Below are 16760 nucleotides of genomic sequence, written 5' to 3' on the forward strand. Positions count from 1 at the left end.
TTTTCAAAATTTGTACCGTGATATTTTAATCATATGATAATAATTTTTAAAGTTCTTCAATTCGTTATCAATTTGTCTTCTCAAAATGCTCTTACCGCTAAAAGATTATTAAAATGTGTGTTTCTAAAATTTGAAAATTCGTAGTAACGAAATTCTATTACCTGATAGTTACGATGCAGACAACTATAAATGGGGCTAAGTGTTTGTTATGTTATTATCTCGTAATTTGACGATGCTAATAATTAAATGATAAAAAAAAATAGATTTGGAGAGAGATTTTAATAAATATTTATAAAATCAACTATAGTTTATGGATGAATAAACAAGGTAATTAGCTCCATGCCGTGTTGACTAAATGGTTGGATGATTTTTTTTGTTTCGCTTGCAAAATCAGTAGCTTGCTACACGTAGCAGCGCGTAATTGTTACTAATGTTAAATTTTAAATTCCAAGGGATTATAATTTTTAACTCGGATTAAAATACACGACTTATAATATATCAAATAATTTATAACTAATTACAGATAAAATCTATAACATCAAGATTTCAGATAAAAAATATCATTTATAACGTCAAGATTTCAAATAAAAAAATATCATTTAAATTTTTATTGGAGGTTACTAATAATTTTAGTTTTAGATTTTTTTTATATTGTACTCGTAGCTACTACAATTTTATAATAGTTATAAAATTGTAGTTACAATTGTAATAATTATAAAATCATAGTTATTATAATTATATAATAGTTATAATTATTGTACAATTGTAATTGCTACTTAGTTATAACAATTATAATTTTGTAATCGTTATATCAATATGTATTAATTTAGATGGAAAAAAAAAGAGATAGATAATAATATGAAAGGTGAATATGTTCGTCCCAGTGTCTTCGTCAATCTGTCCCAAGATAACACTGAAGAGGTAAATCATGAACGACTACTGACTTTTGGAATAATGATTAATACATAAGGGAGATATTTATCTCGACTTTACCTTAGATTCAAACATCATGAATATTGCTACTGTATATAGTGGTGGAGGATAGATGGGTAAATTATAAATGCAATGAGTTTTGATTAAAAAAAAATCAAAATAGGTATCATCTCGACGATTAAAAAAAACACGCCCTTTATTTTCTCCTTTTTCTTATTTGAATGGATGAATCTAAATAAATAAAAACTAACTAACTATGTCTAAATAAATAACTAAAAGCATCGACTACTCCATGACTCAGATCGTCAGATGCAAATTTGGAGCCCATTGATCTGATCCGTCTCCTTCCAGGCTCCAGCCGGGGTTCAGCGTGGCATCTGGTCGAAGGAGCGGCGGCCTCTCGAGATGACGATGCGGCCGTTCCGTGGCCATGGTATCGCCCTCGCCCTTCTCCTCCCTCTTCTCCTCCTCCTCTCCTTGGAGCCGCAACTCTCACTCGGAGGCGGAGGCGACGGAGTTTGCGAGCTCAGCGTCCGCCGCCAGGACGTCATCTACAACTACAGCTTGGCGTCGCCCACCTCCAAATACCCTCACGGCGTTCTCAGCGAAGACGGGTACTCCTCCTTTTAACAATTGCTTTTCTACCCTCCAACTCTCGCCTCCAAGCTTTAACTCGTAAATTTCTTCTTCTCCTTTGTCTTCTTGTATTGTTCAAAGAAGATCAGTGCTAGATTATTTATTATTACCCGATATGGCTCCTCGTTAGGGGTGCGTGAAGTTTACGGTTCTCTGGGTATCGCTCCAATTTAGTTGACATTCTGTTGGTTGATATGATCTGGATCAGTGTACTTCGTATTTTAGATTTAGAATTAATGTGTCCATGTCATGCACGCCACCCAAGTTAATGGTTCAATTATTTATTTGATTTGGGTTCTGGCGAGAGCACAATATCAGAATCTTCCATCACAAATTCGTTATCCTCTTGAGCTTCTAAACTTGTTATTTTATTTCTGCTCTGCTTGTGGTAACGAAATATATTTGTTGCAACTCTAGAAGACGGGAACCTGCATTACCATACACCATCTCTATAATTTTGCATTCAAAGAATCATCCATAGACTGCTGTCTTTCAATTCTATTTTAAACTAGATGATGATTATGGGAAATGGTAACAGTGTGGACCTAATCATAGGGTTATTAAGTGATCCAAAAGGAAATGACTGCTCATAATGGTAGATCTGGATGGGCTTCAAGTACAGATGAGTAAGGATGTTTCCGAACTGAGCTAAATTTGAAATTCGACAAAGATATCTTATTTATATTACACTGTAACATCTATTAGATTGGTCAAAGACATTTTAGGTTAGTGTTTAATTCCTACTTTTCATTGAACATTTGAATGAAAGTCCATGTTGGCTAGCAACCTAATGTGCAACCCTTGCCCTTTTTCAACCGGACTTGGGACCGGCTTTGGCGGGGTTGCCTGGAACTATGACAAATGTCCATATCAAACGAGGTATGAAGACCAAAAAGACTTGGTTAGCAACAATAAAATTATTTAAATATAAATGATGATATAATAGGGGATAGAGCCGAATGACATAAAAGAATTTGTATAAACAGACCCCATCTAATGGGATAAGACTTGGCTGTTGTTGTTGTTTAATTCCTACTTTTCCCATATATGCTGTGATCTATCATCTATGGCTTCTGCATTATGATCGTAGACATTGAATTTAGATGTCTTATAACCTTCAATTTGTCTAGGTTTTGTAAGACAGCCTTCAAAATTATTCTACAGCCACTAAAAAAACTTCAAGAGCTATGCCTTGTATTTAAATTCTCTAATGGCACATACTTGCTATCATATTGGATCTAACCCACTAATATGTCATGCTTCTATAGGCTGATCCAATTTATAGGAAGGTGGAAACACATCTAGAACAATTTCATGGGTAATAGATAGACAGTTGATGTTGCAACTGATATACAATTGATAAACCTGTGCACAGCAAGATTATTCTATTCCATCTGTATTATCTAGATGTTCTTCCATTGAATTTTTGTTCATTACTAATCTTCTTTAGTAGTGAGCTATTAATATGTCTGACTCCATTACAGGAGAAAACTGGTTATTTGGCTTTGCATAAGCTACTACTATATTCTTCTTTGATAACCAGTTTTTGAGTTTTCATCTTCTTTCTATTTCTTTCCTCCTCCCATTATTGGATCTATGGATCGTAGTTTTTTTGAAGTTATCTGAAAGTCTTATATTGATCATTGAGCAATTCCTCTTTCTTGTAGGTTTTACAAAGTGGTTGTAAATGACACTTCACTCTGGTTTCAGGTTGGCTTCATCAGGTTACCTTCTTTAAAATTGATATCAATAACATAACTTGTTTATCTGGTATTCCCCAATCTCTGGATAGAGGATGGCAATGGCTGATTACTAACAAAATAATATGTCATTGCATATTCTACTCTTCCTATAATTAACTAGATGCTATTCTGATATTGTTAGCCTTGAAGATTTTGTGGACGCAAACATGGTTTGAACTCTTACATATGACAATAAACCTATTTCTTAATCTATTGTGTCATGTAGTTAGCTTGTTGCAGGCAAATTTCATAAATCCTCAAGCTTGATGGCAGTAAAATTCATTAATCTTTTATAAAACACAAGAAACCTAAAGATATTAACAACTTCAGCGAGTTGATAACTCTCCTCTTAAATTCAAGGACAAATGATTCTGTGGCTGGGGTGGCATATAACATTGTCAAACAAAATAAGCAGGACAATCAGTTGCTGCTCTGTTCCTCCTCTGGTCAGATGAAATATTTTCATGGTGTCAAAACCGTTATGCAAGTTGTGTAAGGAGTGCAGGGAGAATAAAAAACTCTAGCTAATGTAATAAATATTGATAATAATGATAGGAATATACTAATGATACAGTTTTTCATAGAGTTCAATATAGGCATAAGATCATGGATTTGATCTCATGTATAGTTGAAACCAACATTACTTGGTGATGATATAGTTTTGTACTACATTAAATATAGTCATGCAGGTCCCTCTTCTGAGTTAAGCATGGAACCACTATCTGGTTCTACACCCTCAAATGTAGTCTCTGTGCTCCAAGGTTTGCTGCATTTCACATTCTGGAGCTGATTTCTGTTAACAAACCTGCATCTGATGATCAATGAAACGACATCAAAATTTCTTAGAACAAATGCACTACCAAAAGGGTAAAGTTGTTTCCATGTGACCAAAAGGTCACGGGTTCGAATCCTGGAAACAACCTCTTGCAAAAAAAAGCAGGTTAAGGTTGCGTACAATGGATCCTTCCCCGGGACCTCGCATGGCGGGAGCTTCGTGCATGGGCTGCCTTTTTTTTTTTTTTAAATGCACTACCACCACTATGGGATTTCGAGCCAACAGATCCATCTGTGTTCTGTTTGATCTAACCCTCATGTTTGCACTTTGCACCATGTTACTATGAGGGTGATATTTGATTTACATTACCTTTATGCTCCATATGTTCTGTAGTTGCATGAGTTGCTCAGTAAGAGTAACATGTGCCACCTTGTAATGCTGGAGGCCTACCCACCACAAAAGGACTAACCATACGGACATAGGTGCAAGAGATGTATTGGAGAGTCTAACATATAAGAACCTATCTACCCTTTTGCTTGTCTCACTCTGCATGTCCAACAATAGAACATATGTGCCTAATTGCATCGCATTATAAATATCCAGACATATATTTCAATTGTGAGGTTCAGCTCGAGATACACTGTGCTTAAATGTTTATTTTTTTCTTTAGAAAAAGTTTCACCTTTTTTTGTGTGCAATCTTGTTTATTTTATGCTATTCTATCTAACTGATTCAATCGCAATCTGAACAGCTCTGTGATCAAATGATATTCAACCATGATCCACCAAGATGTTTTGGCTGTCAGGTAACTGATTTTGTTATGTTTCATCTTTTAATATATGCTGTTTCATTTTCTTTTGCATTTGTAGTTGCATCAGAATTTTTTAAGTAGTGCTTTAGTCTTAGCTAACTGATTTTTCTCCAAAAAAATTTGCCATGGTTCTATAGCTGTATTATACTTGAAAGATAATATTGTGATAGATTGCTTTTACATAATGATAGGTGATACTGTTGCATATTGATGATAGAATTATCTGAAAATTTGAAAGTAGTAGACGTAGGAGCAGTGCTTGGCCAACTTGCTTTTCAGATGACTGTTATGTAATTGTCCAATTTTTATCCATCATGGAAGCATGAAGATTTGGTTTTCTCTTGCTGACTTTTCCTTTGATTTGTGTAAATAGGATTGTGGTGGTCCACTTCACTGTGGTACGGCATGCAGTGCACTTGTGGCAAGCAACGTAGGAGGTAACACATTCTCTTGTTTGTGGTATCTTTTTACTCAAAGTATATACTTTATCAGTGCCTAAAAAGGGAATAAATTAAGATTTTTCCTATGTCTGATTTGTCCTGTCTATGTTTAATGTCGGGAGTGTATCACTGAAGGAAATCATTGAAGTACAAGTTAACTAAATTATGCAAGTACAAGTTAACTAAATTATGCAACAGAGCATTTACTCGGCAGTCCTATTTCTTACATCAATCATGGAGGATTATCTTCAACATCACAGAGCATTTACTTGCATCGTTACCAATGGATCTTATATTAACATACTAAATTACGTATCATAGATTCAATCTTAATTCTACTAACGTTTAGTTTCTGAAGATTTTTCTTCACAATTAAGGATTTAAATTAAATCTATTTACACTCATCTACTAGCGAGTCTAATGGACAAATAATATACACCAAGAAGGGCTATCTGGGATATGAGTGGTGAGGCCATGTATAACCAAAAAAAAAAAAAAAATCTAACTTCAATCTTCAAAGCAGTATTGAACTCATTTAGCCCTTTGGATGCCTTGCCTTTGCAAATAATTGTCCATGCTATTTTTTTGTGTATTTAATCGAGTGTTTTGATAATGTCTCACTATTCGAGTTTAAAAATAATAGCACAAGACAATATTTTGCCATCATCAATTTGTCATGATGATCAATATTCTTCAGGGCCAATAGTATCCTACATGGTTTGAAATCTCGTATGGTGTTAAGCAACAACATGGTCAAAACATATCATTTCGATATTACTCAATGCAATAATCAATTTGTGTCGTGTTAATTATGTCAATGGGTATCATGTCATACTAACATTCAACACCTTTTGACAAGCTACAAAACACTTGAAATGATGTTTGTTATTATTTTGTAGTTTGTAGCAGACAATAGAATCTCAAAATTGTATCATTGCTATTGAGACAAACTCCAATGTTAGCTATATAATTGTTTTTTCTTTTTCCTTTTCATTTCCTTCTCCTTCCCCTTTCAATTTTCTGCAGGCACTATATGTTGAAACATCAGTATAGTATCGAAATAGTATTGTTCCACACAAAATGTGAAACTTCAGCAGCGTTCGAAATTTTGAACCTTGATTCCTACTACATTTGTGTGGTAGTTCTAATTGTACTAATATTAGTTGCATATGCAGGATATCCTGTTTGCACAACTATTGGGAGGTCTTCAGATTTATACATTGCTCTTATAGGTAAGGCTTACTTTTTATTTGTATTGATTTTCATTAATCAAACTTATAGGCAGGTCACATGCGTGCATTTGAGTTCATCATCATGACAACTTTATCCATTATCAATCTTATTAATTTAACTTGGATCCTTTTTAAGTTCTGTTGAGCTCCTTTGTGTTGGCTTTGGGAGGTTATTAAAGTCCTTTGGTGGTTATTACTATGACCAATTATGAATTTTAGTTGGCCTTGATATTTTGGTGGCTACAATGATGTTTCTGTTACTTCCTTAGTAATAGCATATCCTCAGAGGGATCCATTATCCTTCTCAGTTCTCATCATTTCTAATTTTGTAATTCTGTTCTTCCTGACCTTGTTTTCACATCTAGAGTTAACTTGTTTCTTTCTTGAACCAAAATATTTTTTCTCCTGTGTCCTTACTAATTGCATCTCTGTTTTGCTCATGCATCTTATGACTTTCTTGCTATAATGTGTTATATTACTATGCTATCAATTCTGATAGTTATTGACTTATCATTTGTCATTATTAACCTACAATTTTACGTGGGATATCATATTTATTTGTGCATTTCTTAATTTTTATTAGATCAAGCTACATCTACAACAATGCCCTGTACAATCTATTGCTCAACCATGTTACTAAAATCCTAGATATTGGTTTTGTATCTCAGGACATGCTTGATCCTTATGTTGGAGTAGGAAACCGCAGTATTTCTCTGTTTATCTTACTTGCTCATGAAAACTGGAACCTAAACTTTTAAGTTGAACTAATGGTAAATTACTGCTTCAAATCTTGAATTTTTTTGCTAATTGGCCGCAGCAGCACACAGGCGCACACACAAAGTCTTAGGTAATAGTTGATTGTATTCTGATAAGGCAAGGTACAGCCTCGAGCTCTTTGAATGAAACCTGTTGTGAATACTGAAAACACGGCACTTTACAGATTGATTATCCATGTCAAGTATATGGTCCATTGTTCTGGATCAGCTTGAAGTGCTTGCACAATTTTAGGATTTTTCTGGGACATTTTTTCACATGTTGAGTTTCCTAGAAAGTTGTTCATTGCTATTTGTTAATAATAAAACTGATATTACTTAATACTGATTGTAGAACAGATCAGAAGTATCCTCTGAAAGGTGTTCTTGTTAAGTCATCCTCATTCGGAACCCAGGATAATTGCTCGCTTTCTGTTTCCATCTTCTGTGATTCAAATGAAGTCCGAGTATGCCATTCCATTTTTTACACCAATACATGCATGCTTAGATTTTATGGTTATCTATTTGATTTTGTCCTTCCTAAAATTTTACTGGTAATTTTACTCACAGGTTCCAAATTCTCTGAACATTACAGGAAAATGTGACTATGTGAGTGCAAAAATCTTTACTTCCTTTCTCTCTCTAGAATTGAATAAAAAAGAGAACATCCAGGTTTCATGCAGTTCTCATTTATGCAAGAAAAAGATGTTATGACAACTATGAGAAGGAAACAGTAATCAAACTCCTTTTCGCTCTGTTTAATATCCACAATGATGATAATTAAGTTAGTGGATACCTGAAGAATGAACTAACTAGGAGTTGCTAGTCTTTGATAGTATATATACCAATAGTTTCTTGCAATCTTGTCATTTGCTGCATCTTCAATTATCCAGCTCTATCAAAAGTAATATCTACTCAAGTTGGAGCAGTACATTTATTTATTCTTTATGAGTAAAATTCTTAGTAACTGCTGCCCTCCTTGCACCACCAGTTTTAATTGATTCTCCTTCTCTAAAATCAATCTTGATTGCACTTCCTGCAAGTTATCATTCTAATATCTGTTCAAGATATGGCCGTTTCTGATTCCTTTATTGGGAATTTAGAATTTTGTTCCAGTACTCTCATTTTATTATCATTTGCTTCTAATTAGATACTTACGGAATTGCTCAACCTATTTACTGGGAAGCATATAATGATCTTATAATCTCTGATTGATCTTTTTCTTCTAGCTGAAGGATCACTAGATGTTTGTTGATGATTTTCTGACAGTGAATGCTATTAGCTTTAAACTTAAATCCTTTTCTCCTGCAGTTATATGACTGATCTTTAATGTAGGGTTAACTTTTCATATAAAGTGATTAAAGGATAACAGACATCATTGAACTGAACTCTGCAGGCCGTGGCACTTAGGCATCCATCTGGGTGTGCAAAAGTTATTTATGTAAATGGAAGAGGATGGGGCTTGTTTGGAACAGTACTTATGATGTGTGTTTCACCTTAAGTCATAGCTCCACTTTGGTTTGTTGTGCTTTGATTAGTTCCATGCTTCTCTGTATAAATAAAAATTCTATAATGCTAAGGCAACTGTTCCTGTTTTGTTCTTGCAGCATTTTGTGCTTCTTAGTGGGCTACATCCTTATAGGCACAGTCTATAGGTTCTTTTTCCAGGGGATTCATGGTGCAGAAGTAAGATTTCTTCTAGTTTTTTTTTAGCTTCTATAACTTGTGCTGGTCTGTGTTCAAGCATTTGATCTGCTATGTTTCATGTGGTGCTGAAGCCAAAATAAGTAAAAAAATTTAGTTTCATGCTGTTTTGATTTCATTATATCACACATACTTTTACTGGGTGCAACTTGAAATATCAAAAGATCTGAATATGGAAACCAAAAATCATGAACGCCATGATTTGATTTCACTTGCAATACAAGATATGTGGATTATCCATGTGATGGTTGCCGAGTAATTGAGTACAGGATGATATTTGAAGTTGAATTTGTCTAATTAGTCCTAAAGGTTAGATTGAGTTTGAACACCATTTCCCACGAGAAGGACGAATTTGGGTTAAAGACAAGATTGATGAAAAGTTAATAATCTTTGAGTGAGTTTGATGTAGTATAAGAGTTTGCAAGAAAAGATATGCAAGTCTTACCCATCTCTTCTTGCACTTAGAAATTAGAATTCTGTCAATTGGTTTAGTTGGGTGCATAGATCCTCCCAAATTCCAGATCCTACGCATGCTCAACATGCCATGACCTCTTTTTCTATGGATATGTGACCTTTCATGGTTGTCAAAATTAATATCGGCGTCGATTCAAAAATATCTTAGTACTGGTTGTATTGGATCACTGGAATTTGTGAAATCTAAATCAATAGGAAAAAAGAAAAAACAAAATAATGAGGACAACAAGGAGTTATGATGAATCATGGGATTTAAGCAAGCAATGAAGACTTTTGTCTCACATGTGAATTCATTAGAATTCAAAATTGGATGGGTGAAAAATCAGCTAGATCAGTTGAATTTCCAGAATTAGCCAAACTTAACCAAATTGCAATCAACACAATGAATTTCCTCTTAATTTGATGAAATTGCAATCAATTTCATCCGTTTTCTTGTAAAATCTTGCTGATTTCTAGCAACTTCTTGAACCCTAATCTTTTTAAATTTGACCATCAATCTTCATAAACTGTCCAATTTCTCTGAAAGCACCAAATCAACCTTTGCCAATATCAAAATCCAACTCGGGTTATCTGCATTGATATTGGTTGATTTTTGACAACTGCAGAACCTTGTTCTAGCAACTTCTTGAACCCTAATCTTTTTAAATTTGACCATCAATCTTCATAAACTGACCAATTTCTCTGAAAACACCAAATCAATCTTTTTTGCCAATATCAATCCAACTCAGGTTATCTGCATTGATATTGGTTAATTTTTGACAACTACAGAACCTTCTGCTTCGATTTTTACCTAATCAGGTGGAACCTTGATGAGTATGATTTACAGAAAATTGTCAAAGAAAAAAAAACAACTAGAATACTCGTAAGTTTTCATAGTACTGACCTAACAATTAATGATAGCCTTTGGACACACCTTTTGTTACTGCTTGAATGTGAATCCAGTTTCATCTGATAGCTATTTTATACTGTTATGTTGATTATTTTGAACCTGAATATGCAAAAACTGTTTTCTTCTCTAGTGTTCCAAGAAACAACTTTAGGCAAATATCTTCTCTAGTGTTGTTTGAAGCAACTTTACCCATAAATATCCAGTGTAAACCTTAATGGCTAATTATATTGCAATTTGCCAGGCTATTCCAAACTTAGATTTTTGGCTCAGCTTGCCGCACAGAGCAAAGGTATGTTTGTGTTTACAGTTAGTTATCTTGATGAAAATTATACTATGCCAAGCTCGCATCAAGTTTAATCCTAAAATTTATGATTTTCTACTCGTCAGTTTTTTATTGAAATTACAATTGATGCAGCTACAATGACTGCGTATCTTCCTTGCAGAATATGCTAGGTAATTTTGCACGACGGTTAAGCGGATATGGTAGGGACAACCGAGGTTCTTATGCTCCTGTGAACTAACTTGGGGCCTGGTTCATCAGAGTTCAGATTCTGTTTGCTTTACTCCATCATGGCGAGTCCTTTTGCTATTACACACTGAAAGAGAGAAAACAAACTTTTGGAGTAACCAAGCAATGGCTCTCGTCTTTGATGCAGTTGTGACTTGTACACTTTCTTTCTTTCTTTCATTTTTTCCCCTATAACCTTCAAGTTAAGCTGAGTTTGCCTTCGACATTGTTTTTTATTGTTTCGTTATATGTTGTTGAAGGTAATGAACTCCTTGATATAGTCATAATGTTCTTTAAGAAAATAATATGCTCTTCATATGCTAACCGGCAGTGATCAATTGTTGACAAAGAGTGGATGGTCGACTACAACAATGAGCCTCCCCTGGCGATCCCTTCCTGCGAAGACTTTTGGTGAGTTGCCCAATTTTAGAGGAGATAGCAGATCACAACATCGAGAAGTTAAAGCAGAAGTGGCCCCAATTTCAGAGGAGAAGACAGTAGATTGGTGACAAGATAAGGTGTTGAAGTAGAAGGATGAGGAGATTGATAATCATTAGTGGGGAGTGCAAGAAGCTGCAAGGGGAGCTCAAGAAGATTACGAAAATGCAACTGAATTCTCTGATTCTATCTGTAGTCGAATGAGTACAAGGCGATCAAAGATGTACAAAATGAGTATAATCGATGAATGGTCTATCCACAAGTAATGAAATTGCTCCGTGGAGACCTCGCTAGCGAGAAGCGAGAGTGCATAGCTATGGAGAAATGGGAGTCTTGTCGCCTTTCAAATTGAAGTTGCGATTCTAGAAAAAGGATCGAATGGACTTTGAAGAACTCGACTATTATTTATTGGATTGATGGCTTGATGAAGAACATGCGGAGCTCGAGAAATTTTTGACTATCCCAATAAAGTTAAAAATGGAGATGAAGCTAAAGTTTGTAGGGGTAAATTGAGAATTTCCCGATAAAGAGCGGTGTGGTTGGGGCACCAGCCCTTTTCTCCTCTTCCTCTCCGACGGATCTGCAGGCGTGTTTGCCAACTTGCTGTCGGCGAGACGATGTCCATCTCCAACGGGCTCCACAACCGCCACCGAGGTAATCTCCGATCTCTGCCAGTCTTACACTCTGATCGCCTTCTCGATCTCCATTTTGCACAGACGACGACGCCACCGACGATGACGACGACCACGACGACGCTCACTACCAGCCCATATCCGCCTTAGAAGACGACGGATCTGCACCCAGCTCCGATTCCGACGAACACGCGGCCGCTGTCCCCTCCCCAATCCGATCCAACGGCGGCGTGTTCCATATCCAGAACCCTAGCCCTGGCGTCTTCTTTCTCGACGCCGAGGGTGTCCTATCGGCTCTGGATCTGAATGGACCTCCCGTTGACGGCGCTGGTGGAGGCGCGGAGGAAGAGGCGGCGGATGAAGAGGCCGAGGAGGAAGAGGAGAGGGTGAGGCAGCTGGAGGCGTCGATCTCGAGGGCGTTCAGCGAGGACGAGAGGCGGAGGAGCGCTCCGTTGACTCCAGAGAATACAGCGATGGTCGTGGATGCGATGAGGGGAGTAGCGTTCCCTGGAATCCCTCCGGAATGGGCGAATCAAGTGCCGGAAGACCAGTGGCTGGATCGCCTGAGGCGGCTGAGAGGTTAGAGCAGTACACCCAGCTGAAAGGGAAAAAAAACAAAATTCTTATCTTTGATAGCTTATGTTCATTGCTCAGTTCTCCTTGATTTGGTGTCATAAGAATTCACCAAACCTTTTTCTTCTCCTATTAAGACGAAAAAAAACATTCTGAAATTTGATTCTATGCTCATCTTGTTTGTTACAATATTTTACTTAATTTGTTTCTTCTTTGATCTAGATGAAAAGAATCCATTCTGGAATTTGATTTATCCTTTTGTTGTTCGTTGCAATCTACTTATTCTGTTTCTTCTTTGATTGAGATGACCGAAGGCATTCTGGAATTTATTATAAAATTTTTAGATATACTTGAATTATTTTTTCAAAACGGTTATATTGATCAATATCTTGAATCAAATATAACACAAGCCCAAACTCCTCGTTCTGAATCAAAATAAAACTTCTCCGTTGGATTTGGAGATGGCTGAATATCTGCAAAGTCGATTATGCTTGACCGGGTCTACGTGGCAATGATTCAACCAACTCATGCAAACCAAATCCGTGACCTAAATGAAACGCGTCATTACTAACGTACCATGCGTCCTGTCCTTTGGATGTTCATAAATCCTGAGCATTCATTTGCCATCAAGCGGTTCTAATTCGTCGAACGGGAAGCCGTGCCGTGGGCGTCTTGGGAAGCAAACTCCGGATCGCCACTGCGACCACGTTGAGACACACGTGTACGGCTAGATGAAAAAGCGATGGCCTGATGGATAAGGAACGGAATTCGACCGCCACGTGACCAGGTGACGTTGAGCATCGGACACGACGGCTCCCACGTGAGGTCCTTATTACTATATAAATAGCGCGGGGAGCCGTCTTAAAGTTTCCTTCGAGCCCAAGCAACGTACGTTCGAAAAGCGGAAAAGTCGAAACCGCGAGGTAGATTGGAGCCCTAAACGGAGAAGAAAAAGGAACCGCAGGAGATGACAGAGACGGATAGGTGAGAGAGGAAGCTTTGCTCCGATTAGATGTATATTCTCCAGTTTGATCCATTGTTTCGTTTTATTTCCTTCCCTAGGACCTAGGTTTTCTAGCCGATGATTTTTTTTTTTTTTTGGCTTTCCGTAGTTTTGCTCTTCGCGTCATTTTATGTCCCTCTGTTTGATTATTGTTTGTTCATTCTGCAGTAGTTAGGGTGTCTTCAATGAGATTTGGAATTTTTTTTGTCCTTTTACAGTGAAAGGTAGTGGATAGATACGATCTCGTACGTTTTCTTTGTGGTATTGGTGTTGCTAATACTTATCGAATTAGTTCGACCATTTTGATGCGGTCGTAAGTGATGCTTGTTACTTGTTATATGTGTTTATATATCAGAGCCTCCCGAGCTCATTGGTAATGATTTTATTATGGGTTGGATAATTTTTTTTCTGCGTGTAAACTATATTTACCAACTGAGAACATACATTTTGGTGCAACGAAGTATTAAGGTTGGTTGAATTTTTTTGTTCTAAAATGTTTTCTTCAAATAGTAATGTGTTTGTTAAAGCGACCAGTAATTGTCGAAGTATATTTTTTGGCTCTTTCATTCGTGTAACTAGCTTAAGCAATTCTTAACATTCCACTATAAGTTAGTAATTACCTTTGAACATGTGAATTCAATCTAAGTTAGCAATTACCTTTGAACATGTCTAAACCCCATCCTATCTATTTTATTAATTCTGATCCCTATAAGTGAAACTTGCTATATGTGTTACTTCCTAACAACCAAACTTACTCATCTCTAAGCATGGTGGATCATGCCGGTCTCATAAAATTTTCATTCATTTTGTTGTATCATACTAGCAATATCCTCCTCCTCTCTTTACCATCAAAATTGAGAACATCAATTACTAGCAATTCCATTCCCATTATTGACTAAACTAATCCTACCATGTCAACCGATCAAGTTGTGGACAACTCCTAGTCTTCCATTGTGTGCTGAACCTTGAAGCTGTTTTTTTGGATCTTGACACATTCGATGTGACTGTTGGTATCTAATGGATTTTCTGAACCCAAATGGCCTCTGTTATGGTGGTTAGTGAGATCTGATCTGTGCGCGTTTGAATCGGTTTCCTGGGCTTGTAGCAATGGTCATGTATCTTTCTCATGTTCACTTTTGCTGTTCTCATTAGGTGATCCTATTGATTTAGCAATGTTCGGAAAATATATATATATCTATATAAATCATTGAGATCATTGTTTTATTTGACTGAGTTTTAGTTCTTGTGATTTTCTAATGAACACATTCTACTTATTTTGTGTGCTTCTCTTGTGATGTCTGCCGAATCAGAATTCTGGAGCGGCAGGTGCTTGGTAACTGTGTTTCTACGCGGTATGTAGGTATGATAAATTCATCTCTTCCTGAATTTACTGTGTTTCAGTTTCATTCCGAGTTCCTTCATTGAGTTGACTTTTATTTTGCTTATTTACAAAGGAACATTTTTAGTACTCTTTTTATATCAAAGTTTTTCTGGTCCGGGATTCCTGAAGATTTGATGAGGGTTGCTTGATGTCTTCCCCTGTTGTGTTATGCATGCTGTGTGTGCTCTTTTGCCAAAATATTGTTTTGGCTGATATGGGGGTGTCAGTGTGCGTTGCTTTCTTGCTTGCTGTGTGTTTTTGATTATCAATTTTGTTTTCCTTCACGTTTGTTGATATTCTTATTAGTGACTTATTCCGTACGTGTTCCCAAGTTTTTCACTTTGTCAATTAAAAACCTCTTTGTGCCAGTAAAAGGAGAGCGCGTAGAGGGAGTAATGGCTCTGCTTCTATATCTGAAACCCTTGCCTGGTGGCGCCAGCGCAATCACCAGCTCTGTGGGTTCCCAAACGGTGAAAAGCAAGTTCAAAAGCCACCTGCAAAAGGCTCAAAGAAAGGGTGCATGCGAGGTAAAGGAGGCCCAGATAATGCCAATTGCAGATATCGTGGTGTAAGACAACGAACATGGGGCAAATGGGTCGCAGAGATCCGAGAACCAAATCGAGGAGGCCGACTTTGGTTAGGTACCTTTCCTGATGATATCCAAGCTGCTCGTGCTTATGATGCTGCCGCAAGGGCTATGTATGGAGCTCGTGCCCGTGTCAATTTGCCTTGTGACACTTCATGTGAATCAACCACAGTCTCGTATCACTCAGATTCTGTGGATGCCTCTGTCTCCTGCCAAGATTCTCAACAACTGGATGTAGATGTGTCTGTGCCTCTCCAGGCTGGCATAGAGGTTCCAAGAACTGTAACTGACACTGCAGCTGCCATGGACCATGTTCTTGAGCACGCAGAAATGGGAACCAAGCTTCTCAAGGTGGAAAGGGCAGACGAGGTGGGATATTATGATGCTGTGAACGGTACATCACGTCTCCAGCAGGCCGAAACCAAATTTCCACAGGTAGATCAGAAAAATGAATTGGGGTGTCATGTTGAACCAGTCTCATCGTCTGCAGCCGTCACTTCGAAGATGGTGGTCCAAGATTCAAACATGGAGGAAGATTTTTCTGTGGAAGAGATGTTGAACATGATGGCTAATGAGATGGCAAACGTTGACAATGTCACTGGTTCAAATTGGCAAGGCGTCTTGCCTGAAGATACTGCATTCGATTCTCAAAATCCAGATGCTACGGCCATGATATGGGGTTTGCACCCGAACCTGCAGGAAGTTGGCCTCAGCAATAATCTTATGGCTCCCACGGTAGATGATTGGGAGACTTCATTAGAGGACACTCTGAAGAACGATGCAGGGCTTGAAATGTTCGATTCAGACTTGCCTTCAAACCATCATTATTAGAGGTGATCAAATTCTGGTAAAGATGACGGTTCTTTGTTCAACAAAATTAAACGAGCGAATTCTTGTTAAAAAAAAGTATGTTAAATAGCGTGTATTTGTTCTATTGATTATTTATAGGCGTTGTGCATACCAGGATTTCCTTTCTTTTAGAAGGTATCTTTGTGACATTTTACCCATTAGATTTTGAAACTAATGGTTTACCCCGATATATATTATAAGTTTGTAGTCTTATGTTTCATGATATATCAAGTGTTTTTTTGTGTGAAATATTCTTTATCAGTTCTGGCTAATTCATTTTCTATTAATATTGTCAATCATATCAACCATCAATCATCATAAATTCGATGTAACCGACTAGTTTGATAAATACAGACGACCTCTTTATCAAATGCAAATCCCTTTCGTTGGGCTCGGTGAAGG

The 16760-nt window shown here is 37.0% G+C and overlaps 3 protein-coding genes across 5 annotated transcripts; all 3 read left to right on the top strand.

Annotated features, from left to right (window-relative positions):
* The first annotated feature begins 1221 nt into the window (after positions 1-1221).
* Positions 1222-12394, top strand: LOC122016082. 2 transcript variants are annotated; one of them, XM_042573277.1, is made up of 13 exons: positions 1222-1547; positions 3237-3279; positions 4838-4891; positions 5271-5334; positions 6513-6569; positions 7682-7788; positions 7892-7930; positions 8718-8806; positions 8929-9007; positions 10630-10677; positions 10832-10841; positions 10937-11053; positions 11228-12394. In XM_042573277.1, the coding sequence occupies exons 1-13, from the start codon at positions 1339-1341 to the stop codon at positions 11239-11241; spliced, it is 930 nt and encodes a 309-aa protein (XP_042429211.1). In that variant the 5' UTR covers positions 1222-1338; the 3' UTR covers positions 11242-12394. The 2 variants fall into 2 exon arrangements, with proteins under 2 accessions (XP_042429211.1, XP_042429203.1); XM_042573269.1 differs by lacking the exon at positions 11228-12394 and having other exon boundaries at positions 10937-11214.
* On the top strand, positions 11806-12707 carry LOC122016096. Its single transcript, XM_042573287.1, has 2 exons — positions 11806-11988; positions 12051-12707. The coding sequence occupies exons 1-2, from the start codon at positions 11952-11954 to the stop codon at positions 12548-12550; spliced, it is 537 nt and encodes a 178-aa protein (XP_042429221.1). The 5' UTR covers positions 11806-11951; the 3' UTR covers positions 12551-12707.
* A 612-nt stretch (positions 12708-13319) lies between these two features.
* LOC122016074 (dehydration-responsive element-binding protein 2B-like) lies at positions 13320-16467 on the top strand. 2 transcript variants are annotated; one of them, XM_042573256.1, is made up of 2 exons: positions 13320-14902; positions 15293-16467. In XM_042573256.1, the coding sequence occupies exon 2, from the start codon at positions 15444-15446 to the stop codon at positions 16338-16340; it is 897 nt and encodes a 298-aa protein (XP_042429190.1). In that variant the 5' UTR covers positions 13320-14902; positions 15293-15443; the 3' UTR covers positions 16341-16467. The 2 variants fall into 2 exon arrangements, with proteins under 2 accessions (XP_042429190.1, XP_042429181.1); XM_042573247.1 differs by having other exon boundaries at positions 13332-13523.
* The last annotated feature ends 293 nt before the right edge of the window (positions 16468-16760 follow it).

The sequence above is a fragment of the Zingiber officinale genome, chromosome 1A (assembly GCF_018446385.1).
Source record: "Zingiber officinale cultivar Zhangliang chromosome 1A, Zo_v1.1, whole genome shotgun sequence".
NCBI lineage: Eukaryota > Viridiplantae > Streptophyta > Magnoliopsida > Zingiberales > Zingiberaceae > Zingiber > Zingiber officinale.